Genomic DNA, 20832 nt, shown 5'->3' with positions numbered 1-20832 from the left:
CTTTAGTTTCCATGTTCTATGCTGCAAAGAAATATCTATGTAATTTTGATTAATGATGGCTTCTATTGCACAACAGTTTCTTAGGCCACGGTTTTCTTTTATCGTTAGTTTAGTAAATACATACATATATAAATTGAAATTAGGACCTACATTAAAAAAAACAGCCAACACAAATATCCTGGACAGAAAGTTTACTGGCTCACAGTATTGTTATAATATTCTTGTTTAATAATTAACTTATTAATTGATCCTACCAATATATCATTGGAAAAACTAATCACAAGTAAATACTCGTACGCACTGTAAATTCACCTCGAAATCAAACATAAATCACTTTAAACGTACAAATTGTCAAACCACCGTCAAAACGTCACAAAAGCAAAAAGGAACAGTAGGCCTACCGCGAACCACGTTCGACGTGCTGCCTCTCTGTCGCACTTGTAAATTCGTACGTAAGTGTGACAGGGAGGCAACACGTCGAACGTGGTTCGCGGTAGGCCCTCAGAATCGATATTGTCGATTTGCTTAGTAAATTTCCGACACAATGTGTAAATAAATACAGTATAATAAGTGGCCTGAGGCGGATGCCTCGTGATCGATTTCACTCAAAAAATGCAATTCATACAACAAAGCACGAGCGTATTGTGATGCCGACGTCACCGCTCTGCACCGGACAAAAGGCTCTTGATACTTTACCTATGTCATAATTATTATTGAAATTTTAAAAAAATATGGAAAATAAGTCCTGAAATTTTGTTTCGTACACCTATGTATACGTACACTTATTTTAAACTTAACATCACTACATACATAGTATAAAACAAAGTCGCTTTCCGCTATCTGTCTGTCTGTATGCTTAGATCTTTAAAACTACGGAACGGATTTTGATGCGGTTTTTTTAATAGATAGAGTGGTTCAAGAGGAAGGTTTATGTATAATTTGTTAACCCGTGCGAAGCCGGGGCGGGTCGCTAGTTAGAAAATACTCTTAAAAAAGGAAAGCTGCATTTTCAAGCCTTAAAATTAGTCATTGCAAAGAGCAAGAAAACATTTAAATAAGTGGTTCTTGAAAATAAAATTTAACTGTTCATTCTTATAGGTAGGTAATTTTTTCAATTAAATAAGAATATCACTTAGGGTGTTTCACTTATATATATGTAATAATAAAAATTACCTACCTACCCATTTTTTTGAATACTTACAATTATTTTCAATACTTCTACGACACGATACTTTTGTAACAGAGAGCTGATACTGATGAGAATAGTTTCTCATGTCTTAAAATATCAAGAATGTTTAATGCAGTATAGTATAGTGCTCAAACAATACACTCAAGTATGTTTACTCCAAATATATCTTTGAAACTACGAGCGTGACTACAGTTGTAGCGAGGCCCACGAGCTCTCCAAGTGCCCCATACAACTCAAGGACCTTGTTCTTTTGCCCCACTCTTTTGTTATTGTTTTCAATAACAACATTTATTAGCTGTATACATTTTGTTTTTGATTGATATGGGAATGCGCTGACCGTGAGTCGACTTTTAACTTTAAGATCCTTATGGGAATGATTATGCAAATTTCGAACGACATATTTACAGCGCGATTTTTGAAATCGGAATAGAATGAAATCCTCAGAGTGGTTGACATGACGATGCAGTTTTAGAATAGCCGCCTTGGGAATAAAAACCCTGTATGTATCAATTGAAAGCGATTGAAAATAAATTATTTATTTGGCCATCCACAATGGGTAATAGGATTACTGTAGGTGCGTGGGTTCGAGTCCCGCACGCCAACCGACCGCAATAAGCCATTACAAAGCTTCGTCCGTCTGTTGAAGTTTTTATAAATTTGTTTATTTAATTTATCACGCTCGTTTATTCGTTACTTCCTCCGACTATACTCGATTAGGTTTTTGTGGTTGGTAACTATTCGATTTTTTTGGGCGACCTTCTTAATCTATCGATGAAATGCTATTTTGGTTTTTTGTGGGTTCGATTGTTTTCTACCCATCAATTCGTTTTGCGACAGGGTAGTTTTTATGTAGGAAGGTACCTACTTATGTATGTCTCTATAGAGATACCTACTTCTGATAATAAATGTTCGCCTTATTCGAAACATGTGCTCCTTTAAAAGTTTAATTGGAATGTAACTACATGTCCAAGATACTAAACAAATTATGTACCTACTACTATAACACATGGGACATTTCGTAACTAACTCGCTGTGTTAAGTGCCTCCCATACAAAAGTATTGGATTACCAACTTGTATTGAGCGCTAGAGAGAGAGCCCATAATAACAGCTCAAATGATACATTTGGAATACAATGGGGCGATCAATTCAATTTTTGAATCGAGAACGCTCTTCTAGCTCTTGCTTTTTTATTTTTTTACTCGTCTAAAGTGCTGTTTTGTTCAGCCAGCATCCGAGGGAATTTGACAGTCACTGTTTTTTCTTGTGTTTTTCTTTTATGCCAGTCGCTCGCACTAAAGGAGCATTAGGTTTTTAATGTTAGGTTATGGATACAAAATAAATCTCTGCGCTCGATCGGGTGAGGTATCGATTAATAACACATCGGTGTGGTGTATATTTTATAAGTGCTATTGAATTTATTTTTTTGACGCACGTGGTTGGAAAATAAAACCTTTCAGGAATGGGAGTAACGGGCAAATAGGAAATAAAATTAAACATGAATGAGAGGCGTAAAATGAGTAAGTAGCGTTAAAATTTACTCATTACATTACAAACAGACTGGCCGGTAGCCAAACGGCCGGTTGGCTGGGCGTATGTTATAATGACATCAATTTGAATATTCAACATTGAACAGCTATCTCATTTACATAAGTTCGGCCGTTGAATTCGTAGCGATGCAAATGTACTACACTAATTGTGGTGTTCATTGTTCCTGAGTTTTGCGCGCTCGATGGAAAAAGTTGCGTCCACTGGGTAGGTACCATTACTGGGATTAACATACAACTCTGTTGCTAACTCGGGCATTTGAATTGTCTTAACTTGTTTATCGAAAAGGTATTGGTTGCATGCTCTCATTTAACCCAGCCAAGTTTGTGCAAACGCAATGCACAAATAATGACCCAAAATGAATTACAGCGAATTTATCAAAGTGGATATATGTAATGTATGTTCGGATAATTAAATCTGTTTCAGTAGCTCTTCGTGGCAAAAGTCACAATGTCGAAAGCGCGATAAAAGTTTTTCTATTAAGAAAACACCTAATTTTGCCAAAAAGCGATCGCGTAAAAACCTTTATAAAAGAAATAAGAGCGGGTGTTCGCGCAGTAGGCCGGAAAGATTTTATCTGTTGGCAATACAGAAAAAATGGCGCCCACCGGAAGTGTCCGAGCGCGGCGCGCGGCGCGTTACTATTTTTTTTTCTTTTTGTTTTAAATGGCTTTTTCCCGGCAGCGTTCGGCCGGAAATGCGTTTGCGTTGAGCTGCCCCACATAGCCGAATATGTCCGATTAACATTATACGCAATTTTGACTCTTCCCCCTACTGTTTAAAGGTACATGTCGTTTGCGGCGGACCCCGCGCTGGCGAGCGTAGCGCTAAATAGAATGTTTTTATTCATGAGTCTTAAGCTCCCATTCTGTTTAGTGAGCGATTCCCAGCTGATTTACCGTCTCAGTAATAAATTTACAGAAAATGGGCGTCGCAATTCTAGAAACTATCACACCGAAAGCAATTAGAACCGTTTTTAAAATTAAACCTGATTTACCGATTTACAGTACCGTAATCGTCACTTTTAGCTAGTTATGTTTCCTACAATTGTAGGTAGTAGGTACAACCTACTTACCTTAGGTTGTATACAGCAGGGAGACCTAGCCAAGGCAATCGTACATCGACAAATGCCAAACGAAAAGAAAAAATGTGTTGGGATGACGGATTCTACGAAAATTCACGTGACTATTTATATACATTATTTAAAAACGCTGGCCTCCACAACCGTGTCGATTTTTACGGTAAATAATTACAAGTCTATTTCTTTCCATACTTAATTTTAAAAATACGAATATAGCAGCTGCACGTCAGTCTGATCGTCCGGGTGATAAGGCTGTGTCCTTGCACAAAACAATTATTGCGCTTAGGTCGGGCGAGATTTCGCAATGCCCACTTTGTCACAAGCTTTTGTCACGAGAAATGGAGATTTTAAGCTTCGATATCGATGCTTGAGAAAAGACCGTTGCGTTCTACATTTATAACAGATTCATGCGGTCGTGATGAAGGCAAGTAGGTATAAGGCGCCCCGTTCAAATAGCGCCCTGACTTTATTGCTTAGAACTTTATTTGCTATTTCTTGCTGATTAACTACACGTCCGTTGCACGAAGGTGTTACCGCAATTTAATGATTAGTATTAATTTTACAAACGTAAAAATTTAAACACAAAAAACCGACGTTTTAATTGCTTATAAATGTTGGTTTCTGTGTGTTGGCTGTAAATGCGTTTGTAATAAGATTCGATCTAACAAGTATATTGGTTTATCTCAAAGTACCTAGCAACAGCGGGCTACCGCGAGGTAATTAGGCGATTAGACACCGAGCGAGATGATCGCAGATCTGGCCCGCGGCCACGCTATCGGCGCCATCTAGCGTGATCTACGGCCGAGAGGAACACATTAAACCCGTTCCATTGCACTTCATTTTTTTATACTGGAAATAGTTACATCCAAAAAAGCTCAACCTCTCCAAGTAGTCGGATCGGTAATGTCAAGACAAAGCAAAGTAATTAACTCACAGTCTATCAAGCCAGCCAACCTATTAGTGTTATGCGGCTGATTGCGTCCACGAGAGAGTTTGGGCCGTTACCCCTCCGGTACATCTGTAAACATCTTCGAGATAAGCATCTGACGTTTGACACAAGCGCGGTTGCGAGAGATACTATCTCGAACTATCCGAGTGCCCCCTCGCTCCCCTACTTCCTCGAGCCGCGTCTAATTATTTATTTATGTCTGCCTATCATACCATCGATGCGCTCGAGTGCTAAACTTTGCGGAGCTCTGGTTTACATGAATTCAAATTTAGAATTATCATCTAGGTGATCTCCGTGACAGTCCAGAGTGAAATTAGCGCAAAGCATTCTTTCTAAATCTTTTCGCTTTTGTGCAAGGAGATTTGCGAGAGGTAGTTATGTCCAAGTGCCACTGTTTACTTCTATTCAAAGCTTTCAAATTGAAAGTGCTCATACCCATTGTCGATCTTGCTAACATAAAGATAAAACTCGTTTGTAACAATGTCTAATCCTTCGCAAGTAACAAAAGCTCGCATTAATACCTTAAGACCTTGTTTTCTATTTCTGAGATTTTTGCAATCAGCTGGATGGATAAACCGACGAAGCAAAAGTGAAGTAGGTAGGCTTTTGTATTAAGCTCGCCACAAAAAATATTTTCGTTTTACACTTAACCGTCAAACGAAAATTATGGTACAAAAACTTTTATGACATCTCACTCGTACAAAGTGGTCGAGTCAAGGTGTAATTTGATTGAAAGCACCAAAAAAGTCTTATAATCATATAATGAGTGGAGGAATAATTACCAAGGGCTTAGAGCAGGTGCGGCAGAGGCGCACGCGCCGCCGCCGGCCGCGCAGTGCCCACCAAATGATTGCCTACTGCCACAAAGAAATTAAATAATTTCAAACTAAGGGGTTTCGTAGACACTAATTTGATCACCTAATATAATGAAAAACAATTACTTCTACTTTATATTGAATCTTTCAAATCAGTTTATACAGTCTGAGTATCTACAGTTAAATAAAAAGGATATTAGCTAAAGCAATTATCAGTGATAGGTAATAAGGTAAGGTAAGGTATAGGTAAGGGTAATAAGTAATTAACCATCAAACTAGAACCAGAACCATACTTTAAAACAAAATCATAAACGGTAAGGATAACACTATCGAGTTTTATAAAAAAATAAGTCAAAACACCAAGGTGTTGGTTAAAATCCAAAGAGTGCAATTTCGCAAAAGGTGCTAAAGCTGATTGCCATGTCATTGCTCGTATCACTCGTATGTAGCTATATGTAATAGTAACCGCGGCTGTACTATGGTGTGAGTTCTATACGACAGTACCTATTATCGTATTCAACCCAATAAGTGTACAATAGCGGATACAATACACAGATACGTCAGATACATAATCTAAAATAAAAATATAAACATGAAATATTCTAGGTAGTCTACATGTCTTTCTTTATTATTATTGAACCTACCAAAAAAATCCTAAATATGCTCAAGAGTTACAAATATGATATGACTACTTATACTACCTATTCCTACTCCTCTTTTATGAATTGCAAAATTAGCTTAACTCGTTCAATCAAGTAACAAAGCCGCTTTTGAGCTGTAACTAGTGTAGTGGCGTCAGCATATAAGTTATCGATGTGCGAGAAGCTGTTTTAGTCTGTGTCGATGTCGACAGTTATGAGTGGTCGTTGGCGGGCCGTATGAATTAGTGTAGCATGGTAGCACTGCGAGATTTAGTGCGGACGGCCAGGGTCTAATTGGACCGGGTTCGAGCCCACGGGCGCAAAACATTTAAATTTATTGTTTTCCATAATTGTTTTTGAGATGTGAACTTAGTGATGTCCTGCCACATATACTATCTTCATTACAAATATGTTAGGAAACTATCGTGAAGATATTTGAAGCAAATATTTCATTTCTTGTTAACGTTCACTATTTCAAAATGTCTGGTACAACCTATTAAATTGCAAATTGCTGCATCGACACTTTGTGCAATAAATTAACGACAACTAACTTGTGTTACTGAAACCTTAATATATTTTCCTTGTTTTTTGGGATTGTGGAAGTGATGAAGCGACACACGAAATCTGAACTTACCTATGACTAAATTAATATCATATCGTTAATATGGGTTAAACATAGTGAAGCTACGATTAAAGCGTGTATTCAGTATACTGGGTATTCAGTATCACACAAAAAAAGTGAAGTCGTTTGGGAAAGTTTTTAAGTAAAGTAAGAAATGAACAAAATGAATTATTGTGTCTTTTTATGTATTTACTTATAACAATTTGGGTTTAAAAATAACATTTAATCGATAACTTTTATCGAATTCTTACAGCATTAATTTACAAGAAATTTATCAATCAGGTTTGATTTACGTTAGCTCCCGTCGGCATCGACACTTGCTTTGTATCGATACGTGAGAACTAATTAATGATTGAACAAAATAAATTTAGTCTCAGAGATAAACGGTTCGGCTTATCTTAAATAAATGGCGTAAATAAAATCGTTGTAAGAGTTAATTGAGTTGCAATTGTGTCCCACGAATTGCGTTGATGTGATGAAGAAATCTTTATTAGTACTTTTTGAGTATTAATGGCTGTCAATAACTTTCAATTTGATTACAACGTTTAAATAAATATCAAAATTATCGCAAATATGTATACTACAGCATACAATTTCCGTTTAAAAGAAATATCATTAAAAAAAACGTCAAATTTATATCAATATTTCCTTTTAAATAAATACCATCGTTTAAAAAAAATCGTCTCAATTCTCAATAATAACGGGGCTCTTCACTATAAATTACCGATGTCGATATATTCGGCGCGTGTATAAATCGTCATTTCAATTACCCCGGGAGCAGCTGTCCGCGCTACCGCCGAGTATTTATTTTAATCAGCTCACACATCAAAACCGCAGTTTATCGACAACTTCGGGCACATCCTTAATTACAAAAATATATTTTTGGGGCAGACGGCTTTTGGAAATAACATACGGAAGTTAGCGGTATCATAATTTGTTTTATTCGTTTCATTCTAAAATAAATACCTACAACAATTTCGTTAGTTAACACTTCAACTTCTTTAGCAACCAAGTAGGTATTTTAAGTGTGTTCCTATAAAAATAAAAAGCCTAAGAATAATTATACCTTTATTAAATTTTTTCCCATATAAAGCTTTAAAAATAGCCCTATTTGTCAATATTTTGTGTAAAACAGCCCGGCGCCAGCAAACGCTCGATTTGAACGCGTGCTAACTGCGTGGAACTAATTTGTTTAAATCATTTTTTGTCATTACACCCGTCAGCGATAGAATTCTTTACTAATGCTGTGTAGCACCACTGGCTTGAACCCTTCCTATTGATAGTTGGGTGGTTTTCAGTAGACCGAAAATGTAGAACACTTCTTTACTGGCTTCAGAGACACATGTTTTCAATGCGTAATGTTACTTTCTTTGTGCAACCATGCAACATTTAATTTTACCGTTTAGTATGTTATCTTAACCAAAGCTTGTCTAACATGGGGTACCTAACACTGTATTCTATAAGAGCTTGCTAACTCTTTTCTTATGAAGTACATATGTACTAAATATACAAGAATTACATATTACTCTGGGAAATCGGGCTTCTTAAGTTTTATGAACCCGTTAACATTTCCATGAATCAAGCGTAATTAATTTCGAAAAGAGAGCGACAGATCGGTCAGTTCCTTGTATTACCGCTCGCTCCGTCTTCCTAACACAAAACGCAGTATGTATTCTCAAGGCTGGTACAAACGAAGACACTTGTAAGTTACCATTATTAAACTGTATTACCTTGTAATAAAGTCCATGGTTGATCAGTTGAGTGTTTTTGATGGTTGCGGTTTTCGCTGCGCCCGCGCGGGTGGCCGCGACGGCCAATTGCGCCAGCGCCGCGCCACGCCACATCTACCCCGTCCGAAACATACGGCTTAATTGCTTATTTTGTTTCGTTTGTTAGCATTTTCATTTAAAACTATACCACTGATGGGTGGTTAGTTGCTATCACAAAACTGACGATCAGTGTCAATCCATATGCTACTACTTCATTTTAATATTCATTTAGTTACTGACTTAAATAGTAACTATGTACTTTTAAACAATTCTCAATTATCGGTATTTGTAAGTATTTATACATTCTACACGTCCAGTTTTTATTTGGATAATTGGGTTGTCATGACACTGTATGGAGAACTATAAGTACCTATTCCCTGAAAAATCAATATTCGGAAACGTCAATTAATTACTTATTTGAAGCAGGTTTAGAAATTGTTTTTTATTGTTTAGTTGCCATACTGGAATACCTAATCAACTCGTAGATATCTAATTTACATAGCGAATTGTAGAGACTTTAATTTTCAGTGCTGTCAGGCGCCTCGCACCATTCACACGCGCCGATAAACTGGAAAAAATCAGAGCCAAGTCTAGAAACTCTTCGCTTGTAATGAGCTCAAATATAAAACGTGCTGTTGCGGAAAAAAGAAATAAAGCTAACGCACGCAACACTTAAGGTGTCGCGAACAAAATGAAAATAGACATTATAAACAATGCCGGCAAATAATTAAGTAAACTCTAAGTAACTGTGAGACAATTACTAATTGCTTTCGTTAATTAAGTTGACAAAACTCATTAGGTACGAGGTACGAGTAAATTGGAGCATTATCGCATAACAATACGATTATTTATGGCTCTAGGAGTTCGATTGTTTGGAGAATGTACAACAAGCGGTTTTACGAGAGTTTTATATTGTTTTTTGTTGATGTTATATTATGTAAAAATTACTTTAGAATCTGCAAGTACCTAATTAGTGGCAAAAAAAGATAAGAAAGATTAAATATTAAATAGATAATAAGGTAGTCGCCTTAACTCTCATAAGTGTCATAGCCGATAGCTAATGGTTGAAGTGACACGAGCGTCTCCGTTCATTCATCATCACGTGACCGCATTATGCCAGTTATTGGGTCAAGTAATTTTACAACTTTTTGTCTCAATAATGCATGCAACGCGTTAAAGTATTCATTCTACATTATTTATTTGTTGTAGGTATTTATTACAGTATTAAGCGATTTGTTTGCATAAAAAAAAAGCGCTGGTGGCCTAGCGGTAAGAGCGTGCGACTTTCAATCCGGAGGTCGCGGGTTCGAACTTCGAACCCCAGCTCGTACCAATGAGTTTTTCGGAACTTATGTACGAAATATCATTTTATATTCACCAGTCGCTTTTCGGTGAAGGAAAACATCGTGAGGAAACCGGACTAATCCCAACAAGGCCTAGTTTACCCCCTGGGTTTGGGTTTGGGTTGGAAGGTCAGATGGCAGTCGCTTTCGTAAAAACTAGTGCCTACGCCAATTCCTGGGATTAGTTGCCAAGCGGACCACAGGATCCCATGAGCCGTGGCAAAATGCCAGGATAACGCGAGGAAGAAGAAGCGATTTGTTTGCATTTATTGTCTACGTCGGTTTTTAAGAAGTTGAAAGCTAGCGTTTGTATAGTGCAAGCCTCTCATGCTAGCGCTAATTCTTGTGACACCCCGTAGAGTAATAACTCTTCATTTGTGCGAATTATGACAATATGATTATTGGTTACGAGAAAAAACAAATTCACACCGTAAATGCGCCGATCAATTTCAATAGAGCAATTCACGGCGTTTTTGTGCCGTAATAGATGTGCACGCTTTTTTCTCGATAATTGATTGTTAATTTATATGGTTCATTGTGAACTTAAACTGCCTGTCTAACCTATCCGATGTTTATCTGTAGCAGACGGTGTATTGAAAAATATAGTAAAATTTAAATGGGCATGTAACAAGCGAAAATGATTTACAAGTCATTGTTAAGAATGCACTTTTATAGAGCAATAAAAGGTTGCAACTGCTTCCCTTTAATTAAACTAGGCTTTCTAGCTCGGAAAATGGTACCGTGAGCGGTATTTTCCATGGCATTGTGGAGTGAGCCTGTTATTTTCCCATTTGAGCGGTTTTATGTGTGTGCTCGCTCGGCAGATGGCTCGGATAGTGTAATAACTTCGTCCCCGATACCGCATCTAGAAATGTAACGTAATTATTCGCACGCACAATAAAGTGCATCGCGAAACTTTAATTTTGGAACGCATTCGTTACGTTTCTATTGAGTGGCTCTCACGTTCGCATACCTATACGCTGCAGGTGAAGATTTCGTGCAAGCACAGACATTCGCATACGTTTTTATGGCTTGATTTCACAAGTGCGTAGTCTACGTGCTGACTGCTTCGCGGCGCGTATCTGAACATCTACCGCTAGTTTTGTTTCGAGTTAGCTCTTATAGAAAACGTCGTTGTTTCGTATTTTATGAAAGTATTGTTTGCATTTCCCAGGGCTGTTCGTATATAGCTTATAATTGGTGGTTGTACACAAATTAGACAATTAATTATTTTATATGGCTTGTAGAGTTTGTAAAGTATTGTTAAGATTATTAGGCACAAATACGTATCTATATCAAAAGGTGAAAAATATTTGGTTGTAGTTACATATTTACATAATAAATCATATAATTCATATAAAATAATTAAGTATCGATATCTTAGTAAGAGCCTAGATACTCGTAGGTACGAGGTAGGTACGACGTAAATTCATTATATAACGCTTATTACAGCGAGAGTAAATTACAATTTTGTAATAGAGGAGTAGAAGTACCTACAATTGCTAAAAATATATAACTTGAGATGAATAGGTACGCTAAACCTAAATCTAATACATCATTGTCATAAGTGCTAGCATGCATACAACATTCAGGTCACAATCCAAGCATAAGCTTGTAAATATCTTTCAGATTTGTAGATTTTGTAGGTGAATGTTCGGTTGATACCAGCAGGGTGGGTCGGCGGCGAATGCGCACCGCGCACGCCACCCGCCCGTGCCGCGGTGCATTGGGTTTTCCTGAATCAATTAAAGTCTGTACTTTAGTTCACAGGTGTAACTATGTGGTTTCATGATTTCATCGACAATGTAAAATCATAAATCGCTTTCATTTTATTTTAAAACATTTCGTACAATTCCTTCGATGGTTAAGGTTAAGTATTCTTACATAGTGATTTTATATTTTCTACACACCCATGCTCCATGGGTAGGTAGAATCATACTCTTTCTTACATAGTACCACTAAATGATAGATTTTTCCAGCTAGATTTTAGTATATACATTCTATTTAAATTGTACAATACGTAGCATTATTGGATTATCAAAAGTTATCGATTTTCGGCAACAGAAAGTCTTATAATACCTATACCTAAATATCTTTATTATTAAAATGTATACTTGGAAATAGTTATCAAGGAAGGGTAGAGGTGGAGTTAGGTATGCACACTGAATTTTAAACTGGCAAGGCAAGTATGAAATATTTGCGCAATTTCAGCAACTATGTTGCGACATGAATTTCAGTCGAAATTTTAGCTTAAAAACCGGAACGGTGACTGTGTTTTATTAGTCCCGGTTTAAAGCAGCACATATCTCCGTGAACTTACGGCTTTTACAGGCCTGGCCAATAGCGCTGCTTTATGTGTCGTCGCTTCACGTTTTCGGGCGCGACGGGGAGTAGGCGCTAGCGGGACGCGGAGCGGACGCGAAAGCGGGGATAGTGATATATGCTGAACCTGAAACTGAGAGTTGAGACGATACTATTAAACTGAACCGTATAAAATCACAGAATCGTGTAGGTATGATAAGATGAAAACTATTTAATGTAAGAATTACAATAATAAACATTATAAGTAGGTACAAATATACATTCAGCACGTGTTTAGCTGACAATTATGTAGTAATTGCACTAAATATATTTATTCAATTATTTTATTTTTTCCTTTATTCATAACCTACATATCATTTTTATACCGTTATAGAATTGTTGCTTACAATTAGATTTTTAACAATGGAACTTTCAAAAGGACTTTATTAGTATGTGTATACATGATGTCCTTTTTATACTGCCAAACGCGCGCACAACCGCACCGTCGTAAAATGCGAATAAAGCCGCTTCAGCGCCCGCTTACGTTTCCGCTCCGCCCGCCTCACTGTCTCCTCGCCGTCACGTGCAGCCCCGTCACGTAGTACACGGGGGCGGAATGTTGCATGCAAAGTGCGTGTTTCGTTTACCACCGCGAACTCGCTGTGCGCCGTATGACCCCCGTATTTCTGCCGCAATTATGATTCTTGATGTTCCTATGTGGCCCTTAGCTTTTAATGGCTTCGAGTTTTAAGCTTGCGGATGTATGTTTGTTTATTTCTCTACAGAACATGTATGTATGCGAGTAATCGTTGCATGTTTCCGGTTTTTGGTCAAAGTTTCTTTCCCTTCTCCCGTCCCTTCGTCAATTATTCCTCTGACACCAAGGGTTATTCATAAATTAGTGGAACATTGTAGTCATACTATCATACATGTAATAATTGCGCTTTAAAGGTTTTTTAGACAATAACGTGCACTAATGCAATAAGTTTATGCGATGAATGTTGTATATGTTTCGTTAAATTATTTTATAATAACTTCTTCCTTATTCGAAGGTAAGTACACAACATTTAAAAAAACATTACATTACTTATATTACATTAAATTTACTCTTTCAAAACGAAATAATTTACAACTATTCTCTTCTTTACGCCCGTCTAACTAGGAAGTGATCATACTCGTAAATATTTTTTCATTGCAGAACCCTGAAACCTGAAAGCGTAACAATTAGACCTGTTAGTATTTCATGCACTCTTTTCGAATTACACGACTCTTTCAGTATGTATACCTAAACTGTATAACCGAGTGCCTATTTACCTTGCACGTACATATACAGTAGAATGGGAACAGGCAGCGACGTAATTAACCTGACATAATGGCCAGTTATTAAGCAATTTCTCTAACATGGCGGATGCCTTATGTCATGTAACATGCACTATATACTGGCGAGCTTCCGTGTGCCGGCTATGGTGTGGTGGTACAGTTATAGCGAGCGTTCCATGTAGGTAGTTGGAGTACTTCGGCTTAACTATACAATTATTGTTTAATTATATTCTATTTAATCGAAAGAAATAAAGAGTCACTCAAAGTAATTAAACGGAAAAAGAGGGACGCTTTGTTAGACATGTAAACTTTACGGGGATTTTCAGGATGACACAAAGTACATTTGTCTACTATACCTACCGTATCTAAATCTACTATATCTTGCTACAGTTATCAAGGAAACTGTAACTAACTTGACCTGTTTCCAAGTTATTAATATGTAAAAGTATACGTTACAAGATGTGTAATTGAGTCGTCAATAAGAAGTCCCTGTATAGACGTTTGTTATGTGCAGTTATCAAGACAGCAGACATCATTTGACCCTATCTCATTCATCTATTCTTAGCTCGAACATCAAAGTGTCCATTAATGCAGCTCGCCATGCCGCTGCAATCGCGAAAAACCTCATACAAGTATCTCGACCTAATTTGCTCTGGCTAAATCTGCCGGCACTAGCTTACTAAAGAAGTTTAACCAGTGGAGATAGGCATAGGCTAGGATATAAAACTCGAGGGCTTCATATTTTGTAGAGCTACATAGAAAAACTTGCTATTGATGTATACTGTGTATGTTCATGAAAAAATATGTGTATTTTGTTGTAATTATTTTAAATCAATAACAAGTAGTATCTTCATGCAGTTAAAGAAGACTAAACTTCGTGTAACTACTGTGCCCACACATCAGGGTTGGAATAATCCGAGTCTTGTTTATCTATCTACTATCTGCCCATGCACCAGGCGCTGGAATAAGTAGTACAAAAAGAAATTTCTCATAACTTTTCAGTTTCACAACTGTTCTTCATTAATCAGTGGACAGAGTGCCTTGTATTAATGCATTTTATATTGGTTCAATTGGAAGCGTCGACGGCGCGGTATGCGCGGCGCGTGTGGGCGATTCGCGGGAACACATTACGGGAATTGGCGCATTGGCCGTTAAGGATGCGCCGGGCTTCAGCGGGATAAAGGAGTCATTTTGGTGGATAATTAGTCCTATTTATTATATAAAATGTGTTTTACCTATTATCTCTAGTTGATCCCTCATGATTGAGGGTTGTGTCCATATACAATTACTCTCCACGCAGCCCGGTTATTTGATAAAAATATTAGACCTTTGCCTTTGAAATGGTAGTCAGGCTACTTAAGCAAAATTGTGCAAACGAAAAAGGAACATGGTCGTAATGGAATTATGTAAAGTATATAATCTGTGTTAAAAACTTTTAAAAATTCCTATAAATTCGGGTAGCAGGTCCAATTAAGACGATAATTCACAACTCAATTTAGTTGTTGCGTCACATCACTCTAACCTCACGTATAAACATGGTCACTAAGGGCCTCATTATCATTTAATAATTTCATCATGTACCGCTCACATGAACATATCAAACTGCATTAGCGTAACAGTCATTGCACATGTCCAAAAAGAAAACAAACAAGATCAGGTCATGCGTATGGCCTGGCGGAGCGATCAAATCGTGCGTTTAGGGCACATGCCGCCTTCCTTGAAGCCGATGAATAACTCATTGTCCGTCCGTCCGTCGTGACGCATGCTTCGCCGAAGTGCCGTGCAGGAGTGACCGGGACACTTGACCCGCGAATTTGGCGGAGGAACTAAAGAAATTTACCGAGTTACGTAACTAATGCACATTATAAACAAACGTTTATCGAGCGCACAGGTTCTTGAACCTTGGTTTATTTAGCATCGAATACCAGGGGCCCATTTCTCAAAAGCTTGTAACTTGTAATACCATTGGAAATCCCTTTCTAACAAAAGCTGTCAAAAAGTGACATCCGCTTGTATTACAAGTTACAAGCTTTTGAGAAACGGGCCGCAGGTTCAACATTATATTGTTGATATTATAAAAACGTTTTGATACACTATGCCAAAAAAAAAGCCTACAAATATCAATAATCATAATAATAATCCGCGTGCGACAAATAATTCCATGTCACAATCTAAAACCATGACCTCTACAATAGAAGAGGACTACAACCTCAAACAAAGAGGTACAAGGTTACCGTCAATTCCCAGCAACTGCATGTGCAGTAATTGGGATGCGTCGGCGGTCGGCGCGTCGGCAGGCCAACAGCTAAATATTCGCAGCACTATTGTGATAGCGTTTTATGGTCTCGGCAAGCCTTTATACTTGTAGTTAGCATTCTAACATGGTGCCGCTGACGTTTTTTCATACCGCTAAATGTCAACGATAAAGTCCTGCCTGTGCGCATGACTCGGAACCCATTTGCGATTTATAGTTGTGTTGCTGATGTTTTACTTCATCGAGGAAACCCGCGTTGTTGGTATTCAAGGTACGCTCTTATTAAAATACAGAATTATACTCTGGATGTAAAAGCAACGGTGTCTTTGTCATTTTAATAAGCGTTTGCACAAAGTTTACGTCGGACGGTTAGTCGTAAAAAAGCAAATGTTACACTAAGTGAATCATAAAGTTAAATGACGAGTGTGCTTCTAGCTTCTATTTGAGTTACGTTTTATCATGTCTGTACTAGGTACTTAATTATACAAAATTCTAAAAGTATGTCAGAAATAAAACAAAATTGTCTACGAAGCATACTAATTTCGACTTTCCATTGTTGCAGGTAAACCGGCCCCTGACGATGAAGAAGGAGGGTATCCAGACGCGGAACCGCAAGCTGAGCAGCAAGAGTAAGAAGAAGAAGGGCGGCATGGGCATGGGCGGCGGCGGCGCGTGCGCGCTGGCGCTCGGCGGCGTCATGGGCGACATGATCAAGCCGCTCGGGGACGCCACCAAGGGCTTCGGGGGATCAGCCTTCCCGTCTGCTATGGATTTCGGTGAGTAAAAAAAAAGATTACCGAAACGAGACTTAGTGTAAGGCCTGAGTGGACGCTCGAGTTGGGCGTGCAGCGGGGCGGGGCGTGCGGCGTGCATGTTAAACAAATGCAAGCGTATAGGAGCGGCCTTAGTGCACGCTGCTCAAATCACTTGTGAGCCCGACGCCACGCTGCACGCCCCGCCGAACGCTCCGCTCCGAGCATCCACTCAGGCCTTACAGGTTGCTCCGACCACAATTGACAGACAGCAAACTATGGAACTCACACTCAGCTGCGAATTTATGAAACTTTTTATACAATTTTTAGCTCATGTTTTAACAGTGCCAGATGGTTTGAAGCAAACAACCTTTAATTGAGTAAGATTCTTTTTGCAACCTCACATATATTTTTTCAACTATAAACGTAACAACACGTTTATAATATCAGAAAATAAAAGGCTCCTTTTAAAAGTTTATGTTTGAGCAGATCAGCACATTCCTTTCCTCATGTACTTATATTGTTGTCTATTACCTACAAGAACAGTTCTATTGAGTTACGTACAATACATATTATATGTGGACATCTGTTTGTGCAGGTCAACACCAAGTGGGGCTGGTGCACCCGGCGGCGGCGCACATGTCCCACTGGTACGGCGCGCCGCACCAGGGCTTCGCGCCGCCCCCCACCTCGCACAACCCCTACCATCACCACCACCTCGCGCAACTCAACTCTATGGTAAGCTAGCATCACTATTACTCAGTCTTATTTTAGCGCTGGTGGCCTAGCGGTAAGAGGGAAGTGCTGGTGCCCTAGCGGTAAGAGCGTGTGACTTGCAATCCAGAGGTCGCGGGTTCAAACCCCGGCTGGTACCAATGAGTTTTTCAGAACTTATGTACGAAATATCATTTGATATTTACCAGTCGCTTTTCGGTGAAGGAAAACATCGTGAGGAAACCGGACTAATCCCAATAAGGCCTAGTTTACCCTCTGGGTTGGAAGGTCAGATGGCAGTCGCTTTCGTAAAAACTAGTGTCTACGCCAATTCCTGGGATTAGTTGCCAAGCGGACCCTAGGCTCCCATGAGCCGTGGCCAACGTGCCGGGACAACGCGAGGAAGAAGAAGAAGATTTAAGCAGTCTTACAGAAAACTACCTGTGCAAAAAAAACACATGCCTTATTCATAACTGAAATATAATTTCTTATTTTAACATACATGTAACAATATTAAATCACATATGTATCGATCGATTAATAGTAGTTTATGCAACAGTGATATAATAAGGGTTCTTAAAATTCAAGGGTCGAAGTTACAAAACGAGACGTAGTCGAGTTTTGTAAAAAAAGACCCGAGAATTTTAAGAACCAATTATGAGCTGTTGCATACATTACTTTTTCTATGACAGCTGCAGCAAAAAAAAAAAAAAAAAAAAAAAGAGTTATTATTAAAAAAAAGAGTTATTATTTAAAAAAAATTGAGTTATTATTTAAAAAAAACAAGAGTTATTATTGTAAATGAAAACATACCTCTTTCAATCAAGATGATCGGAACTTGTATCTTTAAAAAAAATAAAGCAGTTGTATTATACTCATAAGACGACTGCTAGCAGTCATCTTATGAGCCTATAGACAAAGCATTCAAATGACATTGCTTTAGATATCACTGTCAGTCATTTAATTGACACATTTAAGTGCTGGAGTAGAAAAATATGTGTTTATATTCGTACATTTTACAATAAATACTCGCAGATTTCACAACCCATAGAAATACTTAGGTGATTATTTCTCAAAAGTATTTTACAAAAGCGGCCAAGTGCGAGTCGGACTCGCCCATGAAGGGTTCCGTATTTAGGCGACTTATGACGTATTAAAAAAAAACTACTTACTAGATCTCGTTCAAACCAATTTTCGGTGGAATTTTACACGGTAATGTACATCATATATTTTTTTAGTTTTATCATTCTGTTATTTTAGAAGTTACAGGGGGGGGGGGGACACACATTTTACCACTTTGGAAGTGTCTCTCGCGCAAACTATTCAGTTTAGAAAAAAATGATATTAGAAACCTCAATATCATTTTTGAAGACCTATCCATGGATACCCCACACGTATAGGTTTGATGAAAAAAAAAATTTGAGTTTCAGTTCTAAGTATAGGGAACCCCAAAAATTTATTGTTTTTTTTTATTTTTGTGTGAAAATCTTAATGCGGTTCACAGAATACATCTACTTACCAAGTTTCAACAGTATAGTTCTTATAGTTTCGGAGAAAAGTGACTGTGACATACACGGACAGACGGACAGACAGACAGACAGACATGACGAATCTATAAGGGTTCCGTTTTTTGCCATTTGGCTACGGAACCCTAAAACCTGTTATTTAAGGTTAGGCACCAAGATTATTTGGTTATACATTTTAACGAATTTGTTTTCTTTCGTTACAGACTGGTTGGAGGAGTGAGTACACGTGATAAGTCAACCAAACCCAGGAGCCTGCTAATTTATGAGAATATTGTTGAAATACGCCGTCCCCGACGGCCGCAGACCTGCGCCTGCGCGCGAGCAAACACAAAACATGCTGTGATCACACCACGGTCTACTAACCGTATACATTGTAGTTGTTATCCCAATGACACTTCAGCACATCACATAATTAATAAGACTGTATACAGAATTGATGTTTGTAAGATTATACAAACGTTCTGCAGTTTGAATTGAAGATGTGTGAAAAGGTAATATCCCAGTGAAGGGCTAGTCTGCTACACGTCGTTGTACTTATACCAAAATGTCTTGTGAATATTTGGTTATTATACAGACGCAGCTGACTGTAGGTACAGCTAGCTGCAGACTCGATGACAGAGCACGTTGCCCATAAGACTTTGATATTCCGTGATCAGTTTCCTACGAGTATTAAGTAAGGTGTTTTACAATGATGAAGTAACTAGCGAAATTGTACAGTATTATAATATAAGTAAGGTCGGTACGAAGTCGGCTTAGATGATTTATATATAACTAAGTATTGTTCGAGAAACAACATGTGTATTTGTACATATCTATCATATTAAGTTATATTTCGTTCCTGTATAAATTGTTTTCTTTCTTATATTTAATTTGGACGGCTCGGTTGGCTATAGGAATTGTGATGTGTTCAGAGAGTATTCCAGAGATTTCTTTTGTACATTTTATTAGTATAGTTGATATTGAATGAAATGCAATAGTAATTTATGTAATAGGTTTAAATCATGCAATTTGTAAATAATAGCCGTTTTAATTAGTGACGTAATTCAGAACTGATTTTGTGGATATCAGTACATATGTTTCAGTTGTTGCGACCGAAGATGGCCACTGGATTTAATAAGCTCATTGGTATTTATAAATTAAAATATTGTCTATGTCACAAAAGTACTAAACTAAAATTTTACATTACATGCGTATCCTTTGTAAATTAAGATAAGTGGCCATGTAGATCTTGAACAGTTTTGTGGATGAATTGTCAAGTATAGTACCGATCGAAATGAATGAATTATCTTCGGTATTAAAGCAATGCAGATAAAAACATGCGCTTCATGTACAAACTTGTTCTGAAAACCCCAAAATATGTACATAATATGAATGTAAATGAACCTGTAGAAAGAAATAATGGAATCATTATAAGAATATCAAAATAAAATTGTAAATTAGTGGTCACTGCAACACAACCCGTAACGATATCCAGTACCTAAAGTTTTTAGTTTTTAAAACAGGACATTGTGAAGTTGTGTATTTTAAATAAAATTGTGAATAAATTATCAATATTGATATTATCAAACTGTTTCATTACATTTTCACCTACCATGACAATTAGTAACCTAACGCTAAATACTTGTTTGTGTAGGTACACAAATGTAGGATTCGCAATGCACAATGGATGGGTGTCATATCTCCCCTGGTCTTCACACTGGAAACGCATCAATAGTCTTAAATCAGAAAGCAAATCAATTGACCATCCAATTTGGCGTCCTCTTCGTCGGCCGTAAGTCGCCGGATCAATTCCGCTATTCCGCAGAAAAAGTCGTCCAAAACTCGCGTTTATCTCGCGGCAAATTGAAAATGCAGCCGGCCGTGTGATTGTGACGCAACCCTGCTTGCGACATATGGACCTATTCAATTTTAATCGCATTTCAGAAGAATGGCCATTGGATAAAAGTAAAACGCTCCCCGCTCCGCTGTGGTAGTACTCGCAGACTCGGTTTATTTGCGGTTTAATTCAGG

General features: G+C 37.9%; 1 protein-coding gene across 2 annotated transcripts in view; it reads left to right on the top strand.

The window, feature by feature from the left end:
- LOC134650210 (GATA-binding factor C-like) overlaps window positions 1-20389 on the top strand; it is a 103567-nt gene extending 83178 nt beyond the window's left edge. For both annotated transcript variants that reach the window (XM_063505151.1, XM_063505153.1), the window contains exons 6-8: window positions 16393-16606; window positions 17181-17320; window positions 19026-20389. In XM_063505151.1, coding sequence (XP_063361221.1) covers window positions 16393-16606; window positions 17181-17320; window positions 19026-19052 — 381 coding nt within the window. In that variant the 3' untranslated portion in view covers window positions 19053-20389. The remainder of the gene's footprint in view (window positions 1-16392; window positions 16607-17180; window positions 17321-19025) is intronic.
- Window positions 20390-20832: the final 443 nt, after the last annotated feature.

The sequence above is a fragment of the Cydia amplana genome, chromosome 8 (genome assembly GCF_948474715.1).
Source record: "Cydia amplana chromosome 8, ilCydAmpl1.1, whole genome shotgun sequence".
NCBI lineage: Eukaryota > Metazoa > Arthropoda > Insecta > Lepidoptera > Tortricidae > Cydia > Cydia amplana.
Note: the sequence above shows the minus strand (reverse complement) of the source record. Positions and strands in the feature narration are given on the sequence as shown.